This window comes from Salminus brasiliensis, chromosome 2 (genome assembly GCF_030463535.1).
Source record: "Salminus brasiliensis chromosome 2, fSalBra1.hap2, whole genome shotgun sequence".
Lineage (NCBI taxonomy): Eukaryota > Metazoa > Chordata > Actinopteri > Characiformes > Bryconidae > Salminus > Salminus brasiliensis.
Genome location: NC_132879.1, coordinates 3,258,717 through 3,285,401, shown reverse-complemented (window position 1 = coordinate 3,285,401; position 26,685 = coordinate 3,258,717). Strand labels below are relative to the sequence as shown.

General features: G+C 42.3%; 1 protein-coding gene across 1 annotated transcript in view; it reads left to right on the top strand.

Annotated features, from left to right (window-relative positions):
- Window positions 1-21,352, top strand: part of usp6nl (USP6 N-terminal like) — a 35,459-nt gene extending 14,107 nt beyond the window's left edge. The window contains exons 7-12 of the mRNA XM_072674127.1: window positions 51-171; window positions 503-597; window positions 5,881-5,946; window positions 6,078-6,177; window positions 6,764-6,916; window positions 13,387-21,352. Of these exons, the coding sequence (XP_072530228.1) occupies window positions 51-171; window positions 503-597; window positions 5,881-5,946; window positions 6,078-6,177; window positions 6,764-6,916; window positions 13,387-14,948 (2,097 nt within the window). The 3' untranslated portion in view covers window positions 14,949-21,352. The remainder of the gene's footprint in view (window positions 1-50; window positions 172-502; window positions 598-5,880; window positions 5,947-6,077; window positions 6,178-6,763; window positions 6,917-13,386) is intronic.
- Window positions 21,353-26,685: the final 5,333 nt, after the last annotated feature.

Genomic DNA, 26,685 nt, shown 5'->3' with positions numbered 1-26,685 from the left:
TTTTCTGTGTGTGTGTGTGTGTGTGTGTGTGTGTGTGTGTGTGTGTGTAGGATGTGGGATATTGTCAGGGAATGAGTCAGATCACAGCTCTCCTCCTGATCTATATGAATGAAGAGGATGCCTTTTGGGCTCTGGTCAAACTCCTGTCTGGACAAAAACATGCAATGCATGGTAAGCACCTACACACACTACATGTCCAAATGTTTGTGGACACCACTTCTAATGAATGCTTGTCTAGTCCCTGTAGAGAAGTACTGCCAATAGAATAGGACTTTTTGGAGCAGATCAACATGAACCTATTGGCACCATAATGCTGCCTAATGCCAGGCATGGGCTAGAGGGGTACTAGTCTCTAATTAGAGATGAGTAGAACCTCCCTTTAGAATATTACTTGCATTACCAGAGTCTAGTGATATCTAGAAAACTTAAGGTGGGGTATATAATTAATACATAAAATACATGATGATAATGTGTGTGTGTGTGTGTGTGTGTGTGTGTTCAGGATTCTTTATAGATGGTTTTCCGAAGCTGTTGCGCTTCCAGGAGCACCATGATCGCATCCTGAAGAAGATGATGCCCAAACTTAAACAGCATCTGGTAAGACACACACACACACACACACACACACACACACACTCTAATACAGTCATTGCAGAAGTCCTTATGATGTAAAGTCCAGCCTTTAGAATATACCTCTCCCTGCCTAAAGCCTCAGTGTTGTTTCTGCCGTCTGCAGTTCTGCTAATATTAAACTATATGAAATATGAATTATTCATTATCAGTGAGAACCTGAGCGGAGGCCTGTTCCTGAACAAACCGCTGGTTCATTTATTGTACTGTCAGTCCTTGGAGGCTGAGAGTTTCAAGCTCGAACCCTGGAGGGATACAGCCCTGCTGTTTTTTCAGCTTTACAGCAGCTTTTAGTAAAATGGAGAGTAGGGACGTCTGATGCGACCTGAGTCTGATCCGATCCGAGTCTCTTAATGCTGGCGTTTAATCAGCCGCTACCGATCCTATCATTGTGTTTCTATTAATAATGCCGCCCCATAACTTAGCTAAGATGTGCTAATCTTCAGTAGTACAGCAGTAAAATCTCTACAGTTTTTATAATCAGACTAAATTCTAATCTGATCTGCTGAGTTTGAAGCAACTTTTTAAACGACTGTTTGAAACTCTATAGTGTTTAATATCTCACAGTCCAGTCTGACTGACCGACCGACCTGACCATTCAGCTCCCAGCTCCTCTACAACTCTGCAGTCCGATCACCTGAGTGTGTGTGCATTAGCATTAGCAATAGCCTCCTCCTCGGTGCTGAATGCTGAGAGCGTGGTTCTCTCACTCATTAGAGCGTTTCCACCATAGTCCAGGCAGAATTCCAGAGTAAAGACAGGATGGGAGGAATGTTGGATATTCCCGAACGGAGATAGTGAAGAAAATATCTTTGTCGTTGCACAACTAGCCAACCAACGCTTTCTGGAAGAGTGAAGAGCTGAAATCCTCCTCTTCTGACAGATTAACTAACTCACTCTTTACCTGCTGCTCTGGGAGCCGTCTGCCATTGCTAACGATAAGCTAAAGTTTCCCTCTTCCCTGAACTTTCCATTCCACCTTAAATAATCCAGCAGTTATGCTCTGCTGTTGGAACGTACACACTGTAACTGCAGCACTATTTAAGGTGGACTGGAGAGTTAGCATTAGAAGCTAAATTTAGCTTTGTTTTGGCTGCTAACTGGTAACGTCACTCCTCTTAACAGTATGAAGTAATGCCACAGATGAGCTCTGTCTGGGGTAGCTTGTTCGTCTGCAGCAGTTGAGGATCGTGTTTATTAATGGGGGAGGATCAGAAGTGGATTGAAACCTTAAAAGTTGATACCAGATCCATTAAAAATGCCTGGATCGGCTCCCGATTCTACGTCACTGGATCGGATCGGACATTCTTGTGAATAAATCTACTGTAGGCCTGTCAAATAATTAACACAGTAAAAAGCCTGCTGTCTTATCCTGCTACTTCCAAGCTTCAGTCCTTCCTTCTGAGCATCCTTCCTGACTTCTTTCTGTCCAAACTTCATCCCATATTAACATCTTTCCGAACTCTCCTCTGAACTTCCTTGTAAACGTTACTTGCATTTCTTCTTTCAAAATGTCCTTCTGAACGTGCTTCCTGTCTTTCCTCTTTCCCAACCTTCTTTCTTCATTCTATATTTCCGGCTTCTTTCTGTCCAAACTTGATTTAATATTTCTATCATTCTAAACTTTCCTCTGAACTTTCTTCTGAACATCCTTCCAGGCCTCCTTCTCTCCAAACCTCATTCCATATTTCCGTTTTTCCAATCTCCCCTCTGAACTTCCTTGGGAACAACAAGCTTCTTGTCTTTCCTCTTTCCAAACTTCCTTCTGCGCATCCTTCCTCATCCCATATTAACATCTTTCCGAACTCCCCTCTGAACTTCCTTGTAAACATCTTTCTTGCATTTCTTCTTTCCAAACCTTCTTTCTTCATTCCATATTTCCTTCTTTCCAAACTTTCTTCTGAACATAATTCCTGTCTTCCTTGATTCCATTTTTCCGTCTTTCTGAACTTTCCTCTGAACTTGATTCCATTTTTCCGTTTTTCCAAACTCCCCTCTGAACGTCCTTGGGAACAACAAGTTTCTTGCTTTTCCTCTTTTCAGACTTCTTTCTGAACGTCCTTCCCGACTTCTTTCTTTCCAAACTTGATTCCATTTTTCCGTCTTTCTGAACTTTCCTTCTGAACATCCTTTCTTCCTTTCCCAACTTCCTTCTGAACTTCCTTGTAAACATGTTTCTTGCCCATCTTCTTGTCAAACTTCCTTTCTTCATCCCATATTTCCAACATCCAACTTTCCTGAACTTTCTTCCAAACTTGCTTCTGAATGTCCTTACTGCCTTCCTTCCTTCCTTCCTTCCTCCAGAACGTCCTTCCCTCTCCTGAAATTCCTGTAATAATATGTCCTGTAATTCCTGTAACTTCCTTTAGACTTCCAGAACTTTCTTTCTTTCTTTCTTCGTTCTGAACCTACTTCCTACCAAACTTCTGCGGCTGTAGCCTCTCACACTCACTCATGCTCAGACAGCTTGTGGATTCCTGTTAGAGTTAGGTTACAGGTTGACGCACTGTCGACAGCCCTAACTCCACCTTGACTTAGGGGCAGTGGTGGCTCAGCAGTCAGAGCACCAGGCTGTTGACAGACAGGGTTGTGGGTTTGATATCCTGATTCGACAAGCTGCCACAGTTGGGCACTTCCCCTTATCCAGTCTGCTCCCCGGGTGCTGCCCACCGTTCCGGGCATGTCTGCTCATTGTCCTTGTGTGTGTGGATGTGTGTGTTCACTGCACAAATGGGTTAAGGGGTCCTTGTCTTACAGTAATTTACAGTAGACTCAGTCTTCTCACCTTTTGCATGTATTTCTTGACCTGCAGCCAATGAAATCAGTCCCTCAGTTCTGTGGTGTTTTCTGTTCTGCCCGTTTTCAGGATTTCCTCTCCTCTCTCCACTGATGCAGAATTAATCTGCAGAGTAATTAATAAAAGGCCACATTAATAAGTACATTTAGGATCAACAGTCTCACAGGGAGTGTGTGTGTGTGTGTGTGTGTGTGTGTGTGTGCGTGTGCGTTTGCCTTTCATGTGGGTGGATTAAAGCACAGCGTATGGGGCTGCTGTTCTCAACTCGCATGTGTTTCATTTGTGTGTTTTTAAAACCTTCAGCTCCTCTAATTATGAAGTGGGTTCGAGCAGAAGAGCCCAGAACCCCCTATAATGATGATGGAGCTGCATTAGTTTAACCTGGAGAGCTTCTGTTAATTAAACGACTACTGATGAGATTTTAATCCAGTATGAATCTGCAGTGGGTGGAGTTCTTACAGTCTGACAGTAGTAACTGTGGGGTGATTTTAATCCAGTATGAATCTGCAGTGGGTGGAGTTCTTACAGTCTGACAGTAGTAACTGTGGGGTGATTTTAATCCAGTATGAATCTGCAGTGGGTGGAGTTCTTACAGTCTGGAGCAAATCAAATCCAGTATGAATTTGCTCTGGGTGGAGTTCTTACAGTCTGACAGTAGTAACTGTGGGGTGATTTTAATCCAGTATGAATCTGCAGTGGGTGGGGTTCTTGCAGTCTGACAGTAATAACTGTGGAGCAAATCAAATCCAGTATGAATCTGCAGTGGGTGGAGTTCTTGCTGTCTGACAGTGATAACTGTGGAGCAAATCAAATCCAGTATGAATCTGCTGTGGTGGAGTTCTTGCAGTCTGACAGTAATAACTGTGGGGTGATTTCAATCCAGTATGAATCTGCAGTGGGTGGAGTTCTTGCTGTCTGACAGTGATAACTGTGGAGCAAATCAAATCCAGTATGAATCTGCAGTGGGTGGAGTTCTTGCAGTCTGACAGTGATAACTGTGGAGCAAATCAAATCCAGTATGAATCTGGTGTGGTCAAGTTCTTACAGTCTGACAGTAATAACTGTGGGGTGATTTTAATCCAGTATGAATCTGCAGTGGGTGGGGTTCTTACTGTCTGACAGTGATAACTGTGGAGCAAATCAAATCCAGTATGAATTTGCAGTGGGTGGAGTTCTTACAGTCTGACAGTAATAACTGTGGGGTGATTTTAATCCAGTATGAATCTGCAGTTTGTGTAGCTTTTACAGTCACATGGCAATAATTATGGAGTCATTTTAATCCAGTATGAAACTACAGTGTTTAAGTTTTAAAGTCTGACAGTAATAACTCTGGATCCATTATAATCCAGTATGAATCTGCTCTGTGTTGTTTTACAGTCTCTCTTTAATACCCATGGATCTGCATCAGTTTTTACAGTCTGACAATAATAATCGTAGTGTTTTAATCCAGTATGAATCTGTAGTTTGTGTAGGTTTTAGAGTCTCACAGTAATAATTATGGAGTCATTTTTATCCAGTATGAATCTGCTGTGTACATTTTACAGTCTGACAGTAGTAACTTTGGATCCATTCTAATCCAGTATGAATTTTCTGTGGGTGTAGTTCTTACAGTCTGACAAAAGTAGTTGTGGAGTGATTTAAATCCAGTATGAATCTAAAATGTGTGTAGTTTTAAAGCCTGACATTAATACTCGTGAAGTGTTTTTTTATGAATCTACAGTGTATATGTTTTACAGTCTAACCATAATAACTGTGGAGTGTTTTTCTCCAGTATGTATTTTTACAGTCTGACAGTATTAACTGTGGAGTGTTTTCTCCAGTATGTATTTTTACAGTCTGACAGTATTAACTGTGGAGTGTTTTCTCCAGTATGTATTTTTACAGTCTGACATGTAATAACTGTGGAGTGTTTTTTCTCCAGTATGTATTTTTACAGTCTGACAGTAATAACTGTGGAGTGTTTTTCTCCAGTGTGTATTTTTACAGTCTGACAGTATTAACTGTGGAGTGTTTTCTCCAGTATGTATTTTTACAGTCTGACATGTAATAACTGTGGAGTGTTTTTCTCCAGTATGTATTTTTACAGTCTGACAGTATTAACTGTGGAGTGTTTTCTCCAGTATGTATTTTTACAGTCTGACATGTAATAACTGTGGAGTGTTTTTCTCCAGTATGTATTTTTACAGTCTGACATGAAATAACTGTGGAGTGTTTTTCTCCAGTATGTATTTTTACAGTCTGACATGAAATAACTGTGGAGTGTTTTTCTCCAGTATGTATTTTTACAGTCTAACAGTAATACTTGTTTTTTAACCCAGTATGAATCAGCAGTGTGTGTATGTATGTTTGTGTGTAAGTGCCTGCCATCCACCTCCTGTAGTACTATGGTGTCCTCAGCTCTGAGACAGAGAACCCATGTGTGGTAATACGTGTGTGTTTGCTGCCCCCTGCAGGACAGTCAGGAGGTTTTCACCAGCCTGTACACCATGAAGTGGTTCTTCCAGTGCTTTCTGGACCGCGTAAGAAACCCCTCAACCCTCAAATGCAACCCTCCCATTATTTCACCTGGCTAACTAGTTTACAGTGTATAGTGTGAATCCAGTGTGAGTTATTGTGTGTGTGTGTGTGTGTGTGTTGTTCTGTTTGGCAGACCCCGTTCACATTAACCCTGAGGATATGGGACATTTACATCCTGGAGGGAGAGCGAGTTCTGCCTGCTATGTCCTACACCATCCTCAAACTGCACAAAAGTAATGGCACCCCATATAAATGAGAGAGACAAGGCACCAATCAGCCATAACATTAAAACCACTGCCAGGTGAAGTGAACTACGCTGATGATCTGGTCAAGGGCTGGATCTACATATTAGCCAGCGAGTAAACAGTCAGTTGAGGTGCTGAAGCTGGAGAAATGGGAACGCGTAAGAAGCTGAGACAATCTGACGAGAGCCAAACTGTGGGGTTCTAGACAATGACTGGGTCAGAACATCTCCAGAACATCAGGCATCAGGTCTTTTTTTTTTGGAGGGGGGGGGGGTCTGGTATGCAGTGGTCAGTACCTACCAAAAGTGCTGCAAGGAAGAACAACTGGTAAACAGGCGACAGGGCTATGGGTGCTCGAGGGTCATTGATGGTCATGGAGGTCCCGCCTACCTCACAACTTACAGGACTTTACAGGACAGAAGGGGGGGACCTATATTATATTAGGCAATATTATGGTTTTAATGTTATGGCTGATTGGTGTATGGAAGAGAGGATAATCAATGATAAGTGCTGAGCTGAGCTGAGCTAGTGCCATGTCAGTCATAATATTATATCTGTGTGTGTGTGTGTCCAGAAACCCTGATGAAGCTCTCCATGGAGGACCTAGTGGAGTTCCTGCAGGTGACTCTGTCGAAGGATTTCTTCTTTGAAGATGACTTTGTCATCGAGCAGCTCCAGAACAACATGGCTGAGCTCAGACGCTCCAAACTAGAGCTTCCTCCAGCAGGTACGTGTACAGTTCATATACAGTCCGTGTACAAGCATATATTGTGCTTAACATCCACTATTCGGACAAAAGTATTGGGACACCTGCTCAGTTTCTTTTAAAATGAAGGGTATTAAAAGAGTTGATCCTGCTTTTGTTGGAGTAACTGGGAAGAAGACTTTCTACAACATTGTGGAGAAGCATTGCTGTGATGATTTGATTGCATTTAGCTACAAGAATAGCATAAGTGAGGTTAGGATGATGTTGGATGATTCCCACCCCACAACACTCCACCCCACCCCACCTCTCCCTACCCTACCCTAACCTACCCCACCCTACCCTACCCTACCCTACCCTATCCCAGCCCACCTCACCCTACCCTAGCCTACCCTACCCTACCCCACCTTACCAAAGCATGGATTATGTCTTCCTACATTATACCACTATGTAAGGGAGTTTGTTAAAGACGTGGGCTAGAGGGGTGTATAAAGCCCCCCAGCATTGAGCAGTGGAGCAGTGGAGGAACTGTGTTTTCTGGAATGATGGATGAGTTGGGGGGGTTGATCGTACTGATGTCCTCGCAGCTCCAATTTCTAAGGAAAGTCATCTTTTCTGGACAGTAGAGACAGTTACTTCAACAAAAGCTGGATAAGCTCTCGTAATATCCTTGATTTTAGACGAACCAATGAATTAGCAGGTGTCCCAATACTTTTGCCCAGTGAAAATAACAAGGTCAACAACAGCGAACCCTTGTTCCTCCATGCTGTTAAAGCTCAGATCACGTTACTGATCTTACTGTGGGTTCTCCATCAGTCAGTGTTCTGCCGGTCAGCTTCAGCAGAGATCTGTCAGTAATAGTCCGACTACAGTTGAACCTCAGCAGGAGCTTCTATTACTCATCAATGATCATCTGATCAGACTACATTAGCATATGACGAGTAGAGATAAGTATGAGCTCACTGTTGACCTTGTTATTTGTGCTATAACTGATTATTAACTGATTATTAATGATAATTAATAACCATTAATAACCATTAATAAACACATATTGATTAATAGGGGTAGTCTTATTTGAAAGTGGTCCTCATTTATGCGCTACAGCACCACCGTGAGGCTGATTTCGCTTATTTCAAGCTGAAGGTGCCTCATTTTAAACACATTTCTGACACCCTTCACACACCCGGGGTCAGCAGTCCCCGGCGGTGGTGCTGCTGATTGTCCTGGAGGGTCAGAGTCCAGCGTAGTTTGCTGGTTTCCCTGCTCCGCAGGTCCGTGCCAGTTTAGCACCAGGTGTGTTTGAGCAGAGAAATCAGCTAACTGGAGCTGGAGCCCCCGGCTGTACACACACATACTGATTGGGACAGACACACACTTTCCTTCACATTATGGACAGTGTTTTAACCCTTGAAAGCCAAGTGCATCGCCTGTGGAGCATATTTGACCTCTGCAGCGTCAGTGTGATAATAAAATAATTAATCAGCTGGAATGATTATTAACTGATTTATTAATAATATGAATTATACACAGTAAATTCAATAAATCATAATTAATTACATAAAAAAGGAAATCAGATATGATGTTTTGTGCCCCCTGGTGGATCATGCGTGCAGTGCGTGCACCACAAAAGTCAACTCGGAGTCCACGGGGTTAAAATGTTTGGGTTGTGTTTGTTTAAAAGAAACCTGCGGTGAGCAATAAAGGTACCGATGTATCAAATATGATACAAAATAAAAGTCAAATATGCAAAACAGCTCAGAAGCACTGAATTTTCTGTCGATTATTTGATGGTTCAGGCTTTACAGGGTTAATAACACACACATAGTGTTGAGTATTTTTGCAGGCCTACACAGAAACCACTCCACTAGCTCACACACATACATATACTACACACACTCGCTCACACACACACACACACACCCCTCACAGACTGCTGACGGCTGCTGCTCTGCTTTGTTTGTGTGTAATCTGTTTGCTGACTGTGCGTTCTCTCCCTTTCGGCTGATCTCGGCTCCAGCCTCCTCTAGTGGAGGAGTTAAAGGGGACCACCCCCCCTCCTTCAAACACAACCGGTGGGCAACAACAACTGGCTACCACATATCATTCTATCTATCTATCTGTCCGTCATCTGTCCGTCTACCCCACAACCCACCCCCTCCACCTGGAAACACACACACACACACACACATGCACAATGCATAATGGTTTTTTTTTTTATAAATATAATTTTTTAAGTAAATATATTGATTATATATTAATTAATGATCAATTTAGCTGCTACAAGAATGACACTCAATTATTATTTGTAAGATTGATTAATATATCTACTATATTATTGCATATATATATATATAGAGTTGTTATATATAATGTTATTGTTACATTTGTTGCATTTTAATATTTTAATAATTTCCAAATGCAATAATCCCAGAAATATAACAGAATTCTGCTCAATCAAAATCTGCTCAATAAAACCTAAAAAACGTTATTACAAATGATCAACTTTATAAATTAATTAACTATAATAAATTAATAGAAATTTAATAAATCATCCTAGAAATTTAGCAAACTTTCACACTTAATTTATCTTGCTATATATTTTTATGTTATAATACATAATTGGTGAAAAAATGAAATAAGAACCTTATTAAGGAAGTTTTTACAATATTACGTTTTATTACATTTTTACATACAATTTAAATGCACAGCTTTTATGTTACTGGAAAATGTCTTACAATATCAATTGCTGCACTGATATTTACTTAGTATATAAGTTATAAGTTTTTAATGCATCAGTTTATTAATTCTAAGAACGCAGTTAAAAATGATCTAGTAGTTAATATATCAACTATATGGCTGCAGATAATATATTAATATTAACTAGTCATTAGGAGTGATGCTATTATGTTAAGTTAATTAATTCAAGTTAATTTCTATAATTTATTCATCTGTATAAATGTTTCAGTTGTATAAAACGACTAACAAATTATTCCTAATCAGTTCATAATGCAGCATTCATAATCAGTTCATAATACAGCTAATTATTATTACATAAATTGTAGTAACACAACTAATGTTGATTTCTGTAAGTTAAATTCAACTAAAAATCTTACATTTTTTACTATTTCTGGTGTTCTTTTATTTGTTGACTAACTTAATAATCCCATACTTTTTAAGAATTACACACTTCTGTACCTTATTAATACGTCAACTGGTTCGCTTTGTAGTCACTGTAGTTATGCAGTAATGACCTTAAATAAATAAATAAATAAATAAATAAAGTCTATAATAGAAACCTCTCAGTTTACCCAGAGTTCTGTCTGAGTGACAGTATGTTAGTTAGTTGGTTAATATCGCCCCCTGTATTTTCTATAGTGTACTACAATCTGTCAGAATGACAAAAAGTTACCAATGAACATTAACAAACAATGAGAAAATATAGGTGGTGATAAATCATGGAAGCCCTACACACACACACACACACACACACTCACACAGGTGTTGCCTTTATTGATTGTGTCTGCTGTGTGTCACTACGCCTGGCCTGTTGTGTGCAGTATATTATATTATTTTTTTATGATATTTTGGTGTCCACCTGCTAAACACCCTAGAAGTGTTTCTGAATGTTGTCTGTGTGTTGGGGGTGGGGGGTTGGGGTTGGGGGTGGGGGGTTGGGGGATAAATGGCCTTAATTTGCTAATTATAAAGCAGGAATTCTCTCAGCAATTAGAATTCTGTCAGCAAAATTAGGTGAGAGCAGGCAGATAATTGTGTGTGTGTGTGTGTGTGTGTGTGTGTGTGTGTGTGTGTGTGTGTGTGTGTGTGTGTGTGCAGGCTCTATATTTCAGTCTGTGTTTTGTGCTGATAGGATAATGGCCTGTCTGCAGCTCTCTGGTGTTCTAAAAATAAAACCTGTTCAAATAAATGCTTTTAAATGTTCATTCAGACGCTTTCCTAAAATACCCAGATTCCTCAGATGTCCTGTGATCTTATTCTATTTTTATTATTAATAATTTTTTATTATCCTTTTTATTACCTTTAATGTATCATTTTTACAGGATTGCATTACATTAGCCATAACATGTGATTTAAGTATAATATACATGTGTATAAAATGAATTATGAATAATGAAAATAAATGATAAAGAGATGAATAGATATAGACAGATAGGTAGACAGACAGCTAGGTAGATAGATATAATTAGATAGATAGACAGATAGATAGATAGATAGATAGATAGATGATAAATAGACAGACAGATAGATGGATAGATAGATAGGCCGACAGATAGACATAGATAGATAGATGGATAGACAGATAGATAGATAGATAGATAGATAGATAGATAGATAGATAGATGGATAGACAGATAGATAGATAGATAGGCCGACAGATACAGACAGATAGATAGGTATGTAGGTAGATAGACAGGCAGACCGATATATAGATAGACAGATTGGCAGATAGACAGGTAGATAAGAAATATCTGGCAGAAAAAATACACAGATAAAAATTCATCTAAAGGAAATATTTAGAGATGAAAATTAGTTAAAAAATAAAAGTATAGAGAGATAAGAAATAAATAATATTTATTTGAGAATATTTGATTAACATGTATCCATAGACAAAAAGGATATAGAAATGAAAATATGTTTATTTTAAAATAAAAATGTCTAGAAAACATACACAAAAATAGAGAATCTATAAATAGAGCTGTAGATTATGGGTGGTAAAAAGTTCAGAATGTGCAAAAGTAAATGTACATATGTACAATTTGATTGCATACGACTGTGCAATTTTGTGTTAGAATAAGTGGGAAAACTGATCACATGCTTTTTGTATATTTGTGTGTATGTGTGTGTGTGTGTGTGTGTGTGTGTGTGTGAAGTATGTCCTAACACACCTGTCCACACCTGTGTTTATGCAAACTCTCACCATCCTCCTCTCAGTGTCCTGTTCAGTTTCCTCCACTGTGCACACACTGTGACCCCCGTATCTGTCCTGCGTCACATCGGTGCTCACAGGAAGCACGTTCTTAACACGACGTTGTGTGTTTTCCGTGAGCGTGAACTGCTAGTGCTGTGTTTACTGACTCTTCCACCTTATTTTGAAATGATTTGCGTGCTCACCGTATCTGGTCTCGTGTTTTTGTTTGGCACCGGCCGTGGTTTGACTTTTTTTTTATTTTTGACTGTGAAGAGTAAGTGCTTTTATTTTGTCTCTCTGAAGGATATCGAGCCGCATGACCGCTTACACTTGGATATTTTTGTCCTCTCTTTGGTGTTACAGTTCTCATTTGTTATGTATTTGTGCATGTGATTGACATATATCCATGCTCTACTCTATTTACTGTTGCTATACTGGACAAACCTTACAGAACATCCATAACATAAATCCATTTAACTTAAAATCACACACCGGCTCAATTAAAAGAGCTGAAACTGTACTACAGTGAAAGTATGGTACTGTACCTCAATCTAACTCAATTAAAAGAGCTGAAACTGTACTATAGTGAAAGTATGGTACTGTCTTCCAATGTAGCTCAATTAAAAGAGCTAAAACTGTACTATAGTGAAAGTATGGTACTGTATCCCAATCTAACTCAATTAAAAGAGCAGAAACTGTACTATAGTGAAAGTATGATACTGTATCCCAATCTAACTCAATTAAAAGAGCTGAAACTGTACTATAGTGAAAGTATGATACTGTATCCCAATCTAACTCAATTCAAAGAGCTGAAACTGTACTATAGTGAAAGTATGGTACTGTATCCCAATCTAACTCAATTAAAGAGCTGAAACTGTACTATAGTGAAAGTATGGTACTGTATCCCAATCTAACTCAATTAAAGAGCTGAAACTGTACTATAGTGAAAGTATGGTACTGTATCCCAATCTAACTCAATTAAAAGAGCAGAAACTGTACTATAGTGAAAGTATGGTACTGTACCCCAATCTAACTCAATTAAAGAGCTGAAACTGTACTATAGTGAAAGTATGGTACTGTATCCCAATCTAACTGAATTAAAGAGCTGAAACTGTACTATAGTGAAAGTATGGTACTGTATCCCAATCTAACTCAATTAAAGAGCTGAAACTGTACTATAGTGAAAGTATGGTACCGTACCCCAATCTAACTCAATTAAAGAGCTGAAACTGTACTATAGTGAAAGTATGGTACTGTATTCCAATCTAACTCAATTAAAAGAGCAGAAACTGTACTATAGTGAAAGTATGGTACTGTATCCCAATCTAACTCAATTAAAGAGCTGAAACTGTACTATAGTGAAAGTATGGTACTGTATCCCAATCTAACTCAATTAAAGAGCTGAAACTGTACTATGTTTGCCAGCATTCTGTAAAGTTTGTCCAAACTATCAGTCAATATAAGCTACAAAGCAATGCACTTATGGACAGAGCATGAATACGTCAATCAGACTGTGTGTTGAATCTCTTCTGTACTCTGATTGGTTGCCCTGCTCTCACCTGTGCAGGTAAAGATGATGAGTTTCCCAAGAAGCCACTGGGTCAGCTACCCCCGGATCCGGCAGAAGCAGCAAATCACGTTGCTAATGGGCTAACGGTGGCAGACGGTCCGCCTGATGTGAGCATCACCGTGGAAACGGAGGAAACTGCGAACGGCTCGCCAGATCAACACAGAGATAGCCGGCCAGCCAGTCGTGCCGGGAAAGAGAGAGACTATGCGGACAAAATTAGCCGAACGGGGAAGGGCGATAAACGAGATGGGCGGAAAGCAGCTTCGGTTACGCCGGTGGCCCTGGGAACGGGCCGAACACCTGAGAAACATGGGCCCAACCACGCTGGGGCCAATCACAACTCAAACGCCGGCTCAAGTGGGCGTAAGGACATCATTACACCACGTTGGGTCAAACCTTCTGAGATCAAGCTAGAGGAGGCTAAAGCTGCAGCCTTGAGGGAGAGCCAGCAGAGCCTGACTGCTGCCCTTCCTCCATCACCCAGCATTCAGATATCTGAACAACAGCAGCAGCAGCCGCAGCAGCAGCAGCGCCAACCCAGGTCCAGAAGCTTCGTCCCAGGCTCCAACCGCGCCTCCAATGCTTCACAATATGACAACGTCCCTGGACCAGATGGAGATTTCACAGAAGTTCTGGGGGTAGAATCCGATCGCCCTCCTTCCCGTCCATATGGGTCCAAACAGGGAAGCCCAACAAGGCCCCCTAGTGGCGGGATGGGAATCTCCGCCCCATCTTTCAGAGTCCCAAAACACACTCCCATCCCATCCAGCTCTGACATCCGCCCACCGATGCACTATACACCTGGCATGACACCCGTGTACGCCCCATATTCGTCCAAAATGCGGCCACAGGAGGACCGAGGGTATGGAATGACATACGAAGAGAGGGCGTACAGTACCACTTCGCGTATTTCGCCTGAGAAATTGAACCGCTCGCCTGAAAAGGGGCTGATGAACAACAGCTACGCTACCTACAGACGCCAAGCGGGCCATGTTACCCCACTCCAGGTGGCGCCTGCTGATTTTGGAGCCCGCATGGACAATATTGGAGCCAGAGTGGACAACTTTGGAGGCCGGATGGACAATATTGGGTCCGGTATGGACAGCTTTGGGCCCCGAATGGACAATGTTGGACCCCGGGTGGACAATGTTGGACCCCGAATGGATAATATTGGATCCCGATTGGATATTATCGGAACCCGAATGGATAACCTCGGAGTCCGGATGGACAGCACTGGAGAAATTGGACACTACCCGAGACAGCCAACCCGTCTTCTAGGGTCCCCCGCTTTCACGCCGGCCGAACAACGTTTCGAAAGGCAGCGGCGAGGTGAAGGCTGGTATGGAGAGATGGTGGAGGGAGTGATGGCTGCACCTCTGCGCTCTCCAGGTGGGATGCCCCGCTCACCGAGCTTCCAGAAAGCCCAGCTGTCTCCTGTCCACCCAGTCCAGGAATTCACCTTTCCGCCTGTGTCCGTCCCACGGCCCACACTTTTTGGAGGATCTCACTACAGACAAGCTCAAGAAGCTTTCGCCATGCAGGAGTCCATGCTGCTCTGAGAGAAAGTGAGACAGATGGCAGGTGCTGTGTCCCAATTGTACATTAACGTGTAGTCAGTCACAATAAAAGGAAGTTAAATGAGGAGGGATTTGTGATTTGACTTGGACAGCAGGGCAGAAAGGTGTTAACCTGGGTTTGAAATTAAGAGGAAAACCGTCAGACCATGGAAGACTAAACATACTACATTATATTAACACCATACTAAACATTAAATACTAATATATATATTTTTGTGCATAATAGTGCAAGATCTTGGCTCATCAATATACACAATATTACATTACAACGATGTTGCTACACTAGCAGAAAGCGGTAATATAATTGGCTCTTTCCATCTAAGCTTGCTACGTTATTGTGTGAAAGTCAGAGATCACCCTTCATTTCCAGGCAAATCAGTTGTTAAGTATGTAGTTCTTCATATTTCAGAAGGTATTTCTAAGAAGATTAGAAGAAAGGTTCTAGAACTGGTCTTCAAAAAATGATTGAAAGATTCAGAAAATTAGAAAACAGTGCAATGGCCAAAACAGACCTAAATACAGCATGAAACATGGGCTATTGGGTTGATTCTAGTGGGTCTGATGTATTGTCATTGGGAGCCAGTTGGAACCCACCTTAATCTCACATCGGTCTCATCTAGGCCGTGTGTTTAACCCCTCCCGGTCCCATCACTGACTCTGGTGGGCACCCATATTGCAGGGCCAACACGGAACCTGTGGACAAAAACTTCTGGTTCTTAATTGGGATACCCATACAGGTCCCACTTAGGCAGGTTATCTGGGCTGGTAGGCATGAAACCGCAGTCATTGAATCTGTTTGGGATTCTAAAACGACTTCTAAGAGGCTGAACTTTGGGGGTATGTAAAGACGTCTTGCAGAACTTTAACAGGGAAGTGGGAGCTGTAATGAAGGTACAGGTGAAGCTCTGTGGGTTTGTACATGTGTTGTCACTGGGAGCCAGCTGGGCTTCCCAGTTGGGCCTTATTGTTACAGCCCACCTTAATATCACATGGATCCCATCTAGGTCGTATGTTTAACCCCTCCTGGTCCCATCACTGACTCTGGTGGGCATCCATATTGCAGGGCCAACATGGAGCCTGCGGACAAAACCTTCTGGTTCCCATTTGGGCTACCCATACAGGTCCCACTTGGGCAGGTTATCTGGACTGGTAGGCTGGTATTGAATCTGTTTGGGATCCAAAAACGTCCCGCAGATCTTAGCAGGGGAGTGGGAGCTGTAATGAAGGTACAGGTGGAGCTCTGAAGGAGTTCCTGAAGCTGAGGAATGAAGGATGGGTACTTAATGAGCATTTTGCCTGGACTTTTAATGAATCAAAAAGACGGTCTCTGACTTCAACTGACATTCAACTCCAAATCTACCATCTACAAAATCTTATTGCAGCCAGTAGCTCCGCCCTTTTTACTTCCTATTGTCCCACTGAGTGACAACAGTATCCAACAACATCGTATGTTCAAAAATTGACCAATTCTAAATGTTGAATTCTGGCTTTTAAGGTGATTTAAGGGAATGTCCAAGGAACCTTTTTCTTGAAGGTTCCTCAAAACACCTTAAGAGGTTCCTCCGCAATTTCAAACGTTCCTCAAGGATCGTATACTTTTAGCAGTGGAGAGTGTATACTCCTCATGCCTGGGAGAAGTGGTGTTTAGTGTACCGTTGGGACACAGCAAGTGAGAGTGAGACCAGCAGAAAGTTAGAGCATGTGAGAGAGAGACAGAGAGACAGACAGGAAGTGAGGCGTGTAATACAGTATGTATCTGAAGGTTAGTTCCTTATCTAGAACAGAGTGTATGTGTGTGTTCTAGGCGTTGCTTTACAAAGCAGAAGCTTCTCATTTAGTTGGACAAACTGAGCCGGAAGTGAAGAACAGCAAATAGAAATGTCCGTTAGATCTTGACTTTGAGCGTAGGTTGTCTGGCTAACTGGGAGGTCCTGCTGTGTGAGATCGCCTGGTTGTTTACTTGTTTATTTTGTTTGGTTTGTGTTTGTTTGTCGTGTTGTTGTTTTGTTTTTTTTGGGGGGGGGGGTTAGTTTGGCAGACCAGTCCGGACCGACTTTCTCGGACTTACTAAAGATTTTTATTTTTGATTTGTTATAATCCTTAAAATCCTAACATCCGTTCATTGAGATTGGAAAAATGTACAGAGATATTTTTTCCCCATTTATTTAAACTTCCTTATCAGCAGCACGGCTGTGTGTGTGGGGGGGTCCAATTAATTTTTCATCTTAATATTTTGCTTTTTTTTGTTTGTTTGTTGTTGTTTTTTTTTTTAACAATTTAGTTTTCTATATGCGAGATATATTATATCTGTATATAATGTATACATAATTTAGAGTTCAGGTTATTCAATATGCTTGTGAATATCATATTTTTCAGTAAAAATTGAGGTATGTCAAATTCTGAACGAAAGAAAAAAAAACATTGGAAAATATCCCTGTCAAAAGCATTTCAGTATGAATGCCAACCAAAAAATATATATATATATATATATATATATATATATATATATATATATATATATATATATTATTATTATTATTATTTTTCCTCTAATAGAGAGGAATTCAGCAGGTGCATTTGTACTCCGAGCCTGTTGGTCACTGATCTGGGAGCAGGCTCCTCGCTTCATTCCTGATTTAAAGGGCAGTTCCACCAATTTATCTGCAAAATTTATGCACATTTCAGCGGTTGAGACGTAAACAAAGTCAATCAGAGTGGATCTGGTGTAGAGAAACGAATGCCGAGCATATAGATACACTTTATGGACAAAAGTATTTGGACACATGTTCATGCATCGTTTCTTCTGAAATCAAGGGTTTTAAAAAGATTGCTGTGAGGATTTGATTGCATTCAGCCACAAGAGTAACGTTGGTATGGTCAGGATGGACCTTAGGCTGGATGATCACCACTCATCCTCATCATCCCCAACTCATCCCTAAATGGAGCTCCACCATCCATCATTACAGAGAACCCAGTTCTTCCACTGCTCCACAGCTCAATGCTGGGGGGCTTTATACCCCTCTGCTAGCCCACGCCTGGCATTAGGAAGCATGGTGTCGATAGGGTCATGATGTTTATCTGCTTCAGACAGTCCTATTAATTGGCAATACTTCAGTACAGGGACTAGACAAGCTGTGGGGACAGCTTAAAGATGCAGAATGCATCTTTATCTAAAGCCACCAGTGAAACTACCACCACCATGTTTTCTTTAGGGACTATTTTACCTTACAGGACCTTGTGTGTATCCCTCCACCATGAATGTACCATAGCATTTTTTAAAAGCCGCCGTTGTCACAAAGCAGCTTTACAGAGATGCAGGTCCAAGCCTCTCCTGAGGAAGCCAATGGCGACAGTGGAAACCTTGAGAGGAACCAAGACTCAAAAGTGGAACCCATCCTCATCCGGGCCGCACAGTAGCAAAACAGCAAAGCCGGTGGAATGACTTTGTTTACATCTTAACTCTCTAATAATAGTGATGTTTTGACCAATTGGTGGCATTCCCCTTTACCTTCGGGCCAAAAACCCGGCTGGTCCAGATCTTCTGATTGGTTAGTCAGCTCAGGTGTGGCCAAAGTTATGATGTCCAGTGTTGGTGAGTGCCGATGTAACACACAGGCCACCTCAGGTTAGGGCTTGTTTTTTTAATGAAATGGAAGCTGCTTTCATAAAGACGCTGTTTATAAGAACGTAGAGTCGTCAGAGTCATAACACTACTGTTATAGATGCTTAAGACATTAAGCTCATTACGCTAGTCGCCAGCACGTCATGCAGGGTTTGTGCGCATCAACTGTCCAAGCGCGTTCTTCCATTGTTTTTAATGGCATCAACGCTGTCATGCCAAACCTTGTATCTCCAAAATGGCAACTTTACAGGAGAACCTTCTTAACTTTCAATGGAAAAGCATTTCTACTGGACTGGAAACAATGTGAAGAACAACTGTCAAAAAAGTAAACAGAAAAATAAGTTTTAGAAATAAGCTCCCCAGAAAAACAATGTCACCATGCGTGTTAAAGTGGTAGTGACTTCAGGCTCCTGCAGATGGCTATAAATACCTGTGGGGTGAAGGGACGCAGTTAATGATTATCTAAAAAGAGGGATTGCAATTGGACGTGGCCAAAGACCACAGTGTGAAGGAAGTAGCTGAATCTGAAGGTGTATGGAGTCCAGGGTATGGTCATATGGCTCTACCAGCAGTGGCAAAATCCTCAGTCTACAGGAAATTCTCCTCATTCTCATCCTTCTTGAGCAGAAGTGACCACTCTGCTCCATAGGTTGATGGTCTTCGGGTTCCTTGCCAAGAGTTCTTTCAGAAGTTGGTGGTGAAGAACTTGAGCTGACTTCTAGAAGCAATTATTGTCTGGAAGCGAAGCTTCTGAGGAGAATTTCCTATAGAAATTCCCTGCTGGGATTTCTGCCACTGCTGGTAGACCCATATGACCTGAGCTTAACTCCATACACCTGCAGATTCAGCTTCTTCCTTCACACGGTGGTCTTTGGCCATGCCCAACTTCAGTCACCACCATTTTCCACACATCCAGCGAGACACCCACTGCACTATATCAACTATTCTCAACGGCTGAGTCCCGGCAAACACCCCACAGGTATTTATAGCCTGGTCATCCTCGTGCAGCGCCATCTGCATGAGCCTGAAGTTACCACCACCTTAAACAAGCAACTTTATTAAAACTTCATTAAAACCACCTCCTTGTTTCTGCACTTACTGTCCATTCCATCAGCTCCACTGACCCTATATAGGAGCATTGTATCGTTCTGTAATTACGTAGCTGCTCTGTGGTGGTGGTGGAGTCCTGACCATTTAAGAACAGGGTGATAGAAGGCTAATAGGAAAGTATGTAGAGAAACAGATGGACTACAGTGCGGACTTGCAGAACTACAGAGTGCTCCTATATGGGAAGTGGAGGTGGTTTTAATGAAGTGGCTACTCTGTGTATATGCGGACAGTACTGTGCAAATCTTTCAAGCACCAAAGCAGACTGTTACAACTAGGCAGTCAGTTTGACTGTGCTTGTAAAAAGTACGATGAATTTGAGCTAATTAGAAGAACCGGGGTTTGGGTCCAGATTTCTCCATGATGCCCTCAGCCAGCATATGTGTTTGTTTAATTTCTGCGATTACATTAATTTGATTAATGTGATTGAATTGATGATACTGGGTGATACCTACAGTTAATTCCAGGCTGTCTGTGAGGTGCCCAAACCCTTTGCGTAGTACTGTAGATGTTCGTACAACCATAGATTCATGGACCAGCTTTCTACACAAGCAAAATCTAAAGGTATTTAGTTCTTCCTCATACTGACGATGTTTATTTTTGTGCAATGGATCAAAACTGAAGTATCCGTACTCATCACAACTCGACATTCCAAGTAGGGAACACCATGCTTTTTAGTCAGAATGCTGGAAGTTCCTTGAGGAACTTTTGGAAGTTCTTCAAATTTGCTTTAGAAACCTTCAAGAAAAGTGTTTTTAGAAAGACAAGCACCATAGCAGGTTTCAAGCTGAGGAACCCCTGAAAGATCCTCGAGGAACTTGTGCTTTTAACAGTGTAGGCTGCATCCCTACAGTCTGGAACTGCTGACCAACCGCCGTTTGCTTAGATCGCCTGGATTGTTGATTTAACGCACTACGCAGGTGACGAGTCTGATTTATTAAGAAGTGGACCTTGTTGAGACGTATGGATTCACTAAGAAGTAAAGAAGTGTGCAAGGGAGTCTGGTTTAAGGGTTTAAGTGTTCGTTTGTTTGTCTTTGATCGGAACGGGGCCCGTGATGGTGCTGTTTCGCCATCCATCATCCCTCAGTATCCCTCTTTTCTTGCTGTTTGTGTTGGTTTTGTAATCTTAACTGATCATATCCGTTGTGCACTCCCAGTATTTCAGAACTGTAATTCATAAGTAAGACTACTATAACATTCTTTTTTTTATATATAACATTTATCACATTTCCACTAAAAATATGACATTTCTTACAACGTCACACAAATCTACCTAAACCTAGAGCTCCACTTCAACTTCAACACAAGAAATTGTTACACAGTACGGCTCATTTCCTGCGCACTCCTCATGTGCATTCTCCTAAGCACACGCACAACTCTCAGGCTGAGTTACTCTACCCCCTTCCCTCCGCGTATTTATAATCACGATGAGCATGTTTTCTGCCGCCACGAGCTGGAACGTGCTTCTCCAGGCCTGTATCTGTATATATTGTTGAAGAATAGAGCGTTTTGATACAGAGTTTCAGTTGTGATTATTTTAACAGGAGGATGATTTCTTTTGTTGGTTCATTTTTGGTTACACTACTAAATGCAACTTGACGATCAAAAATGACTTTCTCTAATAAAAATGAAACCCCTGAGTGGTGATGAACGAACATCTTTGTTTTTTGTGCTGATTCTTCTCGAGTCTGCGTCCGTTTCGTGGTCTTTTAGCCATACGGTTGTCCCGTGTAGTCAATTCTTGGGAGTAGGGAGAAGCATATTCTGGGATTGTTCAGTGCCAGCGTCCCATCTCAGTCTGAAGACACCAGCTTGTACCCAGATGTTTATAGGCAGGTCTCACTTCCCACCATTTGTGGCCCTCCTTTGTCCTGCAGGTCATGGTAACATCTTAACCTGGCACCAGAATATCCACCAGACCATCTCAAACAATGTACTGAGCTCACACATCCTGCTGAAGGTCGAACATTAGCAGATATCCTAAAAATATAAAAGAATATCCATCGGTTGCCATCAAAAGGATCCAACACAGAATACCACTTTAACGAATGACTGCAGTCTCAGAATTACTCAACCCCGTCACCACAAGCGTCTTTAGTGCTTAGTAGAACCCTTCTGCTGTTCTGACCTGCTGCAAATGTGATGCCCACCCAGACACCAGCTCCTGGCAGCTTCAGGAGTCTCTGTCCTTTCCTCATCGACAGTGGCCTTAAGTACACTGATATTCTTGGGTTTGCTGCTACAGTCACCTTCTTCAAATCCCACCGTAGATTTTCTATGGGGTTCAAATCTCAGGCGACTGTAGCGGCCACTTCTCCAGGACTTCTTCTGAAACCAAGCCTTCGAGGTATGCACACCCTGCCTACAGCATGGAAGCATGGAAGTTGGCTTGGTGATGGTCTGGGCTGCTTTGCTGCCTCTGGCACTGGAAACCTGCAGCGTGTGGAAAGAAGGCAAGACATATTCAATCAAGTATCAGGATATCCAAGGAGAAAATATCATTCAGCCTTTTGTGAGGAAGCTGGAGCTTGGGCATCACTGGACCTTGCAACAGGACAATGATCCCAAGTATACCTCAAAGTCCTAATGAGGGGAATTTGTGCAACTTGGGAATTTGTGCAGTCGTTCATTAGGACTTTGAGGTATACTTGGGCATCATTGGACCTTGCAACAGGACAGTGATCCCAAGCATACCTCAAAGTCCTAGTGAACAACTGCACACAATTGTGATAATATGACCATGAGTTGAAGTTTAGGAGTTTAAAGGCAAAAACTATACTCTGGGCTGGAGTTCAGGTGGCTCCTGCTTGTGGTAGGAAGCCAATTCCCTCTCTCTGGTGCCAGGAATGAGAGATTTGACAGAGTTTCACAGAGAGGAAATGGAAAGCTTGAGATTCACAAAGACTTGTCATGGATATGTGAGAGATGGTAGAGATTTATAGGGCATGGTAGAGAGGCTTCCAGCATGTTCCTCCTCCCAAAATGTTTGTTTCATAACACCTAAGACTAAGAAAACCACTGGCTGGCATCTACCAATCAGTTTCATTTACATTGTTGCCCGTGCTCTGATGCCAGTAAGTGTCTCCAACAGATTAAAGATAAGCACCAACAGGTTCTTGTCTTATGTTAGACAGTCTCCATGCGTCAAATAGCCTTTAAGAACCCATAGAATCAGTCTTGGTGTCTAAGGCGGGGATGGGCAACGGGGTCCGGAGTCCAGACTTACTCAACCTGGCAATCAACAGGTGAGTTGAATCAGGTGAGCACCAAGCTGTGCAGGAATCCAGACTTCCAGGACTAGAATGGCCTAGCCCAGCCCTGGTCCTGGAGCCACCACTGTCCTGCACATGTTTAGTGGATTTCCTGCTTTAAACCATACCCCTGCAACTCTGAAACCTCTGGCCTTGTTAATGAGCTTGAACGGAGTGGTTTCAGTGCCTTGTTGTGACCACCAGATGGCAACACAGACATAATATTAGCACCACTGACTGGTGAAGTGAAAAAAGGTCAGTCAAGGTTTGGGATTTTTGGCAGCAAGGAAACAGTTCCTGAAGATGATGGAGGTGTTGAAGCAGGAAAGATGGACAAGCCTAAGAATCTAAAACACTTTGACAAGAACCAAACTGTGATGTTCTAGACGACTTGGTCAGAACATCTCCAGAACATCAGGCATCAGGTCTTGTGGGGTGTTCCTGATGTGCAGTGGTCAGTACCTACCAAAAGTGCTTCAAGGAAGGACAACCGGTGAACCAGTAACAGGGTAATGGGCACCCAGTGCACACTGAAGCTCATGGAGGTCCCACCTCATAACTTACAGGACATAATGGATCTGCTGCTAACATTAGTCGTGGTGCACAGCAGGACACTTTCAGACAGAAGTCTTGTGGAGTCCATGCCTCGAATGGCCAGATATATTGTGGGAGCTGCTCAAAATTAGGAGTGTCTCGCAAAACCTGCTAACAGTGGAGGATAAACTGAAAGCAGCTCTGGCCTAAAGGTTACAGAAGCAGCCCTGAGGTCTAAAGGTTGCTGGTTTGATCCCCTGGAATGGCTGGAAGTGAAGTGGAAGTTTCGTACTGACAATCTATAAAACTTGTATCTCCAAAATTTCTGAACTTTCAGTGGAAGTCATATCTCTGATTTTCTGAACATAACTTTGAGATTAGAGCATCCTTCAGTATCTTCAGGATCATGCTGATGCTCCTCTGACTGGAACAGGGAGAACGGCGTCTCCGTCAGTCCCACTCCGGGCCAGAACGCTGCTGCTACTGCTACTATGGAGCTTTGGTGGTGGAGCTGCAGGACGAGACCCTCTCTCCAGAGCTGCTGTGTAACGCTGCGTAACCCATAGAGTCATACTAGTGTAAAATCTTGTAGTGTTACTCTACCGCCTCAGTCAACATGCTTCTCTACCTTCAGATCAAGCTTCTGGAGCTTCTCTCAGCTTGTCCAGAAATGCATGTGTACAGAGAGTCCATAAAGGGGACGCTCAAAGCCTGATCTGTATTTACTGCAGTGGAGTAAAAGTGAATGTAGGGGGAGCCATTTTTTCACCTTTATGTCCCTCTGGGGGCTACAACTTAGGCCCACAACATCCTAACCTTGACAGACGCCTGTGTCTCCCCAGTGTCCTCGTCTTCATAAATTAAAATATGGTCCCCTAATCTATCACTTCTTTCTTTTACAGCTTCCCTCTGTGACAAAATATAATATCAGCATTAATTTATCATTTATACTGTAATTTCAGCCCAATCCGTTTCATTTGACCGAAAACATTACCTCTAAATATCTGATCGGCGGCGTTTCCACAATGTTAGCGAGTCTTTTGCTCTCAGGCTGTTTTGATTGCAGATGAGTCGCACGATTAAACTCAGCCTTACATTTTCCACTGCGGCGGCCTGCTCACGGCAGATACGCAGAGGAGAAAGAAACAATGACCTGCTGTCATAACACACACACACACACACACACACACATACACTGCAAGCTCAGAACTCATGTTCCAAACCCTGATCTACACTATTCAGACAAAAGTATTGGGACACCATTCATTCATTGTTTCTTCTGAAATCAAGGGTATTAAACAGAGCTGATCCTGCTTTTGTTGGAGTAACTGTCTCTACTGTCCAGAGAAGAAGAAGGATTTCTACAAGATTTTGGAGCTGGAGCATTGTTGTGGCTCTGGCGAGGTTTAGGATGATCGCCAACCCACCTTATCATCCCCAAGCCATCCTAAAAGTACTGGATGGAGCTTCACCACCATCATTCCAGAGAGCACAGTTCTTCCACTGCTCCACAGCTCAATGCTGGGGGGCTTTATACTCCTAACCCACGCCTGGCATTAGGCAGCATGGTGCTGATAGGCTATATGTGTTTATCTGCTCCAGAGAGTCCTATTCTATTGGCAGTACTTCTCAATGGAGACCAGACTGTGTGTGTGTGTGTGTGTGTGTGTGTGTGTGTGTGTTTGCACAAGAAGCTAAATGCATTCATTAGAAGGGGTGTCCACAAACATTTGGCCTGTAGAGTCTGTGGTTTACTGTATATATGATATGGTTTGTAAATATTATGTATTTAACCCTTGCAGCCCTGACCAGCAGGGGTCAAGCATTAGAAAGCTGGGGTCAGAGCTCAGGATTAGTCATTCTACAGCACCCCTGGAGCACAGAGGGTTAAAGGTAGCTTGGGGGATCTGGTCCAGAGTCCGCGACCACAGCAGACCAAAACCCGAGTGGATCTGGATTCTCTAACAGTGCAGAGCCGGATCTGACCAGGATCTCCATGGTTTCTGTGCTCCTCCAGTTCGAATAGGCCAGGCCTATAGACAGGCCAGATCTTCTTACTGGAGATGGCAGACGTACACAACCCAGAGCTCCCAGCTTCCAGCCAACTAATGATCTGAATGATGTCTGGTAGGTGGGGGTGAGTTATCAGGTAAGTAATGTGATTTAGATGTCTTTTGGGGAAGTCTGACACTAGAGGGCGCCGTTTGTAAACAGTTCATGAGAGTGTGTGGGAGAAGAAGGATTTCTACTAGATTTTGGAGCTGGAGCATTGCTGTGAGGATTGGTTTGCATTCAGCCACAAGAATAGTGTGGACGTGAGGTCTGGCGAGGTTTAGGATGATCACCAATCCACCTCGTCATCCCCAAGTCATCCCAAAAGTATTGGATGGAGCTTCACCACCATCATTCCAGAGAACACAGTTCTTCCACTGCTCCACAGCTCAGTGCTGGGGGGCTTTATTTATACCCCTCTACTAGCCCAGGCCTGGCATTAGGCAGCATGGTGCCGATAGGTTCTGTGTGTTTCTCTGCTCCAGAGAGTCCTATTCTATTGGCAGTACTTGTCCAAATACTTTTGTCAAAGTTGTTTAGAATGTGTGTGTGTATATATATATATATATATATATATATATATATATATATATATATATATATATATACACACACACACACTCTAAACAACTTTGACAAAAGTATTCGGACACCTGCTGCATTCATCTATCGTCCATCTATATATATATATATATATATATATATATATATATATATATATATATATATATATATATATGGATAGATGGGCAGATAGATGATAATTAGATGGATCACGTGGAGTGAAGCAGGGCTGGAACTCCGGTCTGCAGGAAGTTTGTTGACCGCTGATCTACAGCAAGCGTTCCTGTCACCACGTGCTGAACATCCTGCTGGCTTGTTTGATGTTCCTGCCCCAACACACCTGCCCTTACACACCTGCCTCAGCTCAAAAAGGCCTGATGATGACCTGCTGAGTTGAATGAGGTGTATTAGTTTGGGGGAAACATTGAAATGTGGTGTGGGGGCGGAGACTGAAAGCAACTGCTTTCACAACAAGTAACCAGGGACTGAATAAAACACTAACAGACCACACACACACACACAGAGCTCTGGAGACAGCGCTCTAAGCCATGCAAACACACACAGGCGCATACCAGAAATCACATTAC